Genomic DNA, 7,439 nt, shown 5'->3' with positions numbered 1-7,439 from the left:
CCAGCTCCCCCCTCCTGTCAGGGAGTTGCAGAGAGTGAGGAGGTCTCCCCTGAGCCTCCTCCTCTCCAGGCTGAGCCCCCCCAGCTCCCTCAGCCTCTCCTCACAGCACTTGTGCTCCAGTCCCTTCCCCAGCCTCGCTGCTCTTCTCTGCCCCTGCTCCAGCCCCTCCAGGGCCTTCCTGAGCTCAGGGCCCAGAGCTGGACACAGCACTCCAGGGGTGGCCTCACCAGCGCTGAGTCCAGGGCAAGAATCACTTCCTTGGACCTGTTGGCCACACTGTTCCTGAGCCAGGCCAGGATCCATTGGCCCTCTTGCCCCCCTGGCCACACTCTGGCTCATGTTCAGCTTCCTGGCCAGCCCAACTCCCAGCTCCCTTCCTGCCTGGCTGCTCTCCAGCCCCTCTGGCCCAGCCTGGAGCTGCAGGGGCTTCTTGTGGCCAAAGGGCAGGACCCTTGGCTGGTGTCCCATCTCCCAGGACAGCTGCAGCTGCCTGCTGTGCCAGCACCAACCCTGCTCCAACATCTGAGCTCCACAGCCCAGGCTAGATGAGGACATCAGAAAAGGGATTTTCCTGCCTGGCAGGACTTGCCTCTTCCTAGGCTCTTCCCTTCCCTGGAAATCCAGCTGGCAGCCTCAGGAAGGGAGAGCTGGACAGAGGCACCCACTGATCCCATCTGAAGGTCCCTCAGCAGCACCCGGGGAGGGCTGAGCTTTGCTGGGGGAGCAGCTGACTCTTTTCAGCTCTTCTGGTGCTTTCAGAACATGTAAATCATTAACTGGTTCACTCTCTGACACTGATGAGTGATGAAGGAGAGAACAGGACGCCTCCTGCTTTGTGTCTGGCCTTTCCCATCCAAATTTACAGGAATGGCACAAAGGAGAACTCGGATCTCCACAAGAATTTGGGCTGAGATCAGTCCCCACCACTCCCAAGTCAGGCTGAGAAGCCTCTTGGTCCGAGCTGAGTAATTCCAGGGTGAACAGTGAGGGGAGAGCTGCCCTGGAAACACTTTTAACTGGGATTCAGGGATCCTTCCTCCAGCCAAAGCGGGTTCCCAACTTTATCTGGACTTCAGATGAACCAAACTCCATAAAAACAGAGCTCAAGGCCTTTCCTCTAAACCCGTTTGGCCACAAGAGACACCGCAGAGGCTGCAGGACAGCGACTCAACACCAGCCACGAGAAGACAATTCCCAGTCTTCCAGCAGGAATTCCCTGCAAGAATACACGGAAAAGAGCAGAGGGGGATTTTGTGGAGCCTTACAGGATGCTCTTTTTCCATGTAGGGGAAGAATGCAACAAGGGGTGTTGCCTGAATACAGGTTGGCACCTGAAGATGGTCCAGGAGACCAAAAAACGAGAGGACTGAATAAAAAAGGAGCAAAGAAGGGATTTAAAGGAACACAGAGAGACAGGCAAAGCATGGATGGTTGCGAGGAGCCACAATAAGACAGGACAGAGCAGGAGGAGAAGGGACAGGGCTGGAATTCATCCCAGGGAATTCCTTACCAGTGGATCCCTGACTATCTCCCTCCAGCAGCGACACACCAGGCTCAGGTTCTGGTACAGATCAGCCACGGGAAGGAAGGCAAAGATGTTCCTGAGGACTTCCACGGGCAGCTCATCCAGGTTTCCCTGAGGCTCTTCCCAGTTCCGAGTGCCCAGGAGCCCGAAGTGTGGATCAGGGACTGGCTCCACTTCCACATCATCCGGTTCCTGCTTGACCCGGCCGAGCTCCGCAGGAACCGGCGGCTTCTCCTCGGGCTCCCCCCACAAATCCTGCTCCGGATTGGGAATTCCCGAGGCTGTGGCGGTGAGGGGCCGTTTCCTGGATTTTCCCCTGGGTGCTGGCACGAAGTCCTCATCCTCCAGGAAAGCTGAGGAGTCGCTGCTGACGTCCGTGTGGCTGCCGAAGGAATCGTCGGCTCCGGGGAAAAAGGGATCCCGCGGCTCCTCTTTGATCCCGCCCGCTTGTTGCTTCTGGGATTTCCCGAAGAAATCCAGGATGTTCTTCTGCTGGCCTTGTCCTGCACGAGGAGGGAGAGCAGGAGTGAATTCCATGGAAACCTGAGTGAATTCCAGGGGCGCCCGAGGCTGGGGAAGGTCGGAGTTATTCCCACAGGGCTCCTCCTTTCCCCTCGTGTTCCTCCCGTGGGAGCTCCAGGAGTTGGACACTTCCCAAACCTCTCCCAGGCTGCTCCTACCACAACACGAGGGAAATTAATGCCTTTAGAAGGATAAAAACACATTTATTCCCAGGTATTTGCTGGCTGCAACCTCAAAAAGCACCAGAAACCTCAGAGTAAATCCAAATTATGCTCTCAAAGTCCATGTAGGACATGGACTAAACTCCCCAGCATGGATTTAATCCTTCTGTCCTGCTCCTAAATCTGGAAAATATCCTGATTTTGGCTAAGAAGCCACTCAGGAATTAAAAAATCCCAGGCACCTACTGCTGGTTTTAAGGCCTCTTCTTTCTAGAAGCTCAGGAAGGCTTGGATTAAATAGGGCTGGAAAAGAACAATTTCCCTGCTAAGGTTTTAAGTCTAAACCCCTGAAACCTGCAGCATCTAAATCATCTAAATCTAAATTATTGGAATTTTTAAAGTGAGATAAAGAATGAAAATGGGAAAGTATTCCCAGGGTCTTTTCCCAGCTCACCAGCAAATGTTTTTTGGGAAGTGAGTTAGTTTACATCAAAAATCCCAATGAAAATAGTGCTAAATCTCACCTTCCACAGGGACCAAGGAATTCAGGAATAATTTAATAGAATAATATAATAGAATAATTTAGCAAATTTTAATTTGCTTTTTACCTGTTTCCTCACCCACAGGTGTGTGTGGAATCTGAGGTTTTGAGGCTGGGCCTCAAATAAAATAAAATAAATTAAAAAAATGCAACGAAAATGAAAATAAATAAAGTAAAATAAAAAAAGTAATAAAGTAAAAAAAAGTCAAACAAAGTAAAAAACTAAACTAAAATAAAAAATAAAGTAAATAAAATAAAAAATAAAGTAAATAAAATGAATAAAATAAAAAATAAAGTAAATAAAATGAATAAAATAAAAATAACGTAAAATAAAAAAATATATAATAAAGTAAAAAAATAAAGTAAAAAAAGTCAAATAAAATAAAAAATAAAGTAAAATAATGTAAAAAAAATTAATAAAAATAATGTAAAATAACAAAAATAACAATAAAATAAAAATAAAGTAAAATAAAAAAATAAAATTAAGGAAAATAAAGTAAATAAAATGAATAAGATAAAAATAATGTGAAACAACAAAAATTAAAATAAAAATAAAGTAAAATAAAAATAAAATAAAAAATTTAAGGAAAACAAAGAAAATAGAAGGAATAAAATAAAAATAATGTCAAATAACAAAAAAAAAGTAAAGTAAAATAAAGAAATAAAATAAAGTAAAAAAATAAAGTTAAGGAAAATAAAGTAAATAAGATGAATAAAATAAACATAACTTAAACTAAAAATAAACTAAAACAATGTAAAATAAAATAAACATGTCTGAAAACAGCTCTTTCCTTTTCAGTTTGGGCCCAGTTTGAGCCCTGAGCTCTGTCGTGTCCAGATTAGCTCAAAGTCTTATCAGTCCTCAAAAACCCTCTGAAGCTTCAGCCCTTTTGAGATCCAGGAGCTGTTTATCCCACTGTTCCCCACTTCCAGGAAAGCCAGAGGTCATTATTGTCTGTTAATGCCCAAAAACATTTTTGTAACCCTAAATAACTCAGCAGTTTGTTATTATTTAATGATGACATTCAATAATTATCTTAAAGAGCATCTCCCAGCAGGAGTCCCCTCATTAGCAGTGTCTAATTCCAGAGGCTGGTTGGTTCCCCAGGGATTCTCCCACAGCTCAAGGACAGACATGGAGACCTTTGTGGTGTGAGGAGAAACCAAACTCATGTGGACACATCAGGGGGATGTAGCCAAGGGAACTCTTTTTCAAGGAATTATGGAATGGTTTGGGTGGGAAGGACCTTGATGATCATCCTGTTCCAATCCCAACACCTTCCACTATCCCAGGTTGCTCCAGCCTGGCCTTGGACACTTCCAGGGATCCAGGGGCAGCCACAGCTTCTCTGGGAAATCCATTCCAGCCCCTCCCCACCCTCCCAGCCAGCAATTCCTTCCCAATATCCCATCCATCCCTGCCCTCTGGCACTGGGAAGCCATTCCCTGTGTCCTGTCCCTCCATCCCTTGTCCCCAGTCCCTCTCCAGCTCTCCTGGAGCCCCTTTAGGCCCTGCAAGGGGCTCTCAGCTCTCCCTGGAGCCTTCTCTTCTCCAGGGGAACCCCCCCAGTCCTCCCAGCCTGGCTCCAGAGCAGAGTATTCCCAAACCAACGCACCTCCCTGGGATCTCCGTGTCCGGTGGGTGGGATGAAGGCCCTTATTCCCATCTCCTCTCCCTCGTTTTTGGCTCAGGGGCTGCGTGAGGGCGGACGAACCTTCCGCGCTCCGGGCGAGGGCCTCGCACTCGGGGGCCGTGAGGTGCCTCTTCTTGAAGGGCTTCATCCCTTTGGCAGCACAGAGAGAAAGGAAAAAAAAAATCCCAAAATCCAAGTGTTAGGAAGCAACAGTGCACAATCCACGTGTTTAGCACAGGGATGAAGAGAGTTTCCCCTCAGGAATTTTAGAGGGTGGCCCCGGTGTTTCGGGCGGGGGTTTCTCTGGATAAACAGGGCCTGGAATGATGGGACAAGATGGAATGGCTTTAAACTGACAGAGGGTAGGTTTAGGTTGGATATTGGGAAGGAATTCCTGGCTGAGAGAGTGGGGAGGAGCTGGAATGGATTTCCCAGAGAAGCTGTGGCTGCCCCTGGATCCCTGGAAGTGTCCAAGGCCAGGTTGGAGCAACTTGGGATAGTGGAAGGTGTCCCTGCCCATGGCAGAGGTGGGACTGGAGGTTTTTAAAGTCTCTTCCCATCTAAACAATCCTGGGATTCCATGATTCTGGATTCCCTCTGCTCTGGAGCCAGGCTGGGAGGACTGGGAGGGTTCCCCTGGAGAAGAGAAGGATCCAGGGAGAGCTGAGAGCCCCTTGCAGGGCCTGAAGGGGCTCCAGGAGAGCTGGGGAGGGACTGGGGACAAGGGATGGAGGGACAGGACACAGGGAATGGCTTCCCACTGCCAGAGGGCAGGGAGAGATGGGATATTGGGAAGGAATTGCTGGCTGGGAGGGTGGGGAGGGGCTGGAATGGATTTCCCAGAGAAGCTGTGGCTGCCCCTGGATCCCTGGGAGTGTCCAAGGCCAGGCTGGAGCAACCTGGGATAGTGGGAGGTGTCAGGGTTAGAACTGGATGGGTTTTATGTTCCCTTCCAACCTAATCCCTCCCATGATTCCATGATTCTACTTGCAGTCACTCCAACATGGATTTCACCCCATGTCCCTGCTCCATACACTCTTTGGAACAACTGGACCACAAAAAAAATCCAGAATCCTCCCAAATTTTCCAGCTTTCCCTCCAACAGAATGAGGAGGAAGCAGCTACAACAGCTGTGTAAATGCAAAGTATCCCCAAGATCTCCAAGGAGGTCGAACCCCCCAAGAGAGACAACAGGGATTTGCCCCTGGAAGGTCAAAGCCAACATCCAAACACACAAACCGACCCCCTCTCCCAAACAAATCCGAGCTGGGATCCTCCATTAGGGAGGAAACACGACCGAATTCCACTCAAGGAGCAGCACAAAACTCTCAAGAGAGAGTTATTGCAATAAAATAATAAAACCTTACTTGAAATAAGCAGAAATAATTCAAATTCCTTCTTCCAAAAAAAGAAGAAGGGAGAAACCCAAACCCACGGCGCGGGATGAGCTTCCTCCCGCCTCCGCCCACCTAGTTTCACTTTTGCTTTCTTTAATTAATTAATTAACCAATTAATTAATTAATTAACTCTTTTAGAGCAGCCACAGATCCATCCACTGTCCTCTTCCAGCAGGATCCAAGGATCTGCTTAGTTCATCCCGTGGGATAACGGGTGAGTTTGAGGATTTTTGGGGGGTTCTTCCAACCCCAACGATCCCACGGTTGTGCTGCTTCCTCCTTCCGTTAAAACCGTGCCGAGCTCCCCGGGGAGGCTCTTTTCTCCTTCCCGTTTTTCCCTCAAAACGTGGAAAACCAGGCCAAAAAAAAAAGCAGCACAGGCCGTTCCCGTGGGATTTAGGGACAATCTTTTAGCGGAGGACTGAGGGAACGGTTGGACTCGGTGATCTTAAGGATCTTTTCCAACCTAAAGGGTTCCGTGGTTCTACTTAAAAATGGGATTTCTCGCTTGAAATTGGAAAATTTTTTGGATTAGACAGCACAAATCACTGAAGGACCTCAATTCTTTTAAGCACAAGGTCATGACCAGTGTCAGGCTTGAGATCCCAGCTCCGTGCCCGTTCCTGGAGCTGTCGGACACCGATCGGATCCGACGTAGGACTGGGGGCACAACCTCTGCTCCCCCACCCCGAGACCACAAAAGTGCCTCACACCAGAGAGGATCCAAGCCCAGAAATGCAACACGACCCCCTCAGGCTTCACCTGCATTCCCATTTTTCCCGTTTTCCCAAGGTTTTCCGTCGGTGGCAGCGGCGGACGCCGGCGCCGAGCAAGGGTTGTGCTGCAGGGCCTTGTCAGGGGTCAGGGCTTCCATCCCATCGGGAATGTCAGCCAGGAGGAGACATTCCCAGCTCTGAAGGGAGAGGATCAGGATGGGGGAAGCTCCAGGGGGATGAGGAATATTTGGGAGCAGCTCGGGGCTGCTCCCCCTCCCCTCCCAGCACGTTGTTCCCAAACCCCTTTCCCACATGGATGCACTGATCCCATGCCACCCACATGGGGAGACCCCCAAACCGGCCCAGAGCAGCTCCCCCAAATCCAGCCCCTGTCCCAGACCTGCTGCCCCCATTTCCAAAGCCCCCTCCTCAAGTTCCAAAGGTCTCCCCATTTCTAAGTCCTCCCATATCAAGACAGCCCATTCCGAAGGCCCCCTGAATGCCAAGGGTTCCCCCCCAATTCCAAGCCCCCTCATTCCCAAGGCCCCTCAATGCTGAGAGTCCCCCACAATTCCAAGGCCCCCATTCCCAAGGGTCCCCCCCAACTCCAAGCCCCCCCATTCCCAAGGCCACCTCGATGCCAAGGGTCACCCCCAATTCCAAGCCCTCCCATTCTCAAGGGTCCCTCAGTGCCAAGGGTACCCTCCAATTCCAAGTCTCCTCATTCCCAAGGCCCCCTCAGTGCCAAGGGACCCCCACAATTCCAAGCCCCCTCATTCCCAAGGCCCCCTGAATGCCAAGGGTACCCTCCAATTCCAAGCCCCCTCATTCCCAAGGCCACCTCGATGCCAAGCGTCACCCCCAATTCCAAGCCCTCCCATTCCCAAGGGTCTCCCCCCAATTCCAAGCCCCCTCATTCCCAAGGCCCCCTCAATGCCAAGGG

At 49.8% G+C, this 7,439-nt stretch overlaps 1 protein-coding gene across 2 annotated transcripts; it reads right to left on the bottom strand.

The window, feature by feature from the left end:
- Positions 1 to 1,403: 1,403 nt before the first annotated feature.
- Positions 1,404 to 6,998, bottom strand: LOC113980156 (F-box DNA helicase 1-like). 2 transcript variants are annotated; one of them, XM_027707390.1, is made up of 3 exons: positions 6,543 to 6,998; positions 4,366 to 4,533; positions 1,404 to 2,028 (listed from the first exon to the last, which is right to left on the bottom strand). In XM_027707390.1, exons 1-3 carry the CDS (start codon positions 6,946 to 6,948, stop codon positions 1,490 to 1,492), a joined length of 1,113 nt encoding a protein of 370 aa, XP_027563191.1. In that variant the 5' UTR covers positions 6,949 to 6,998; the 3' UTR covers positions 1,404 to 1,489. The 2 variants fall into 2 exon arrangements, with proteins under 2 accessions (XP_027563191.1, XP_027563192.1); XM_027707391.1 differs by lacking the exon at positions 6,543 to 6,998 and having other exon boundaries at positions 4,366 to 4,742.
- Between the last annotated feature and the right edge of the window lie 441 nt (positions 6,999 to 7,439).

This window comes from Neopelma chrysocephalum, unplaced genomic scaffold (assembly GCF_003984885.1).
Source record: "Neopelma chrysocephalum unplaced genomic scaffold, ASM398488v2 Primary Assembly neopelma1_92798, whole genome shotgun sequence".
Classification (NCBI taxonomy): domain Eukaryota; kingdom Metazoa; phylum Chordata; class Aves; order Passeriformes; family Pipridae; genus Neopelma; species Neopelma chrysocephalum.
The sequence above is the reverse complement of the archived record's forward strand: the minus strand, read 5'-3'. Positions and strand labels throughout refer to the sequence as shown.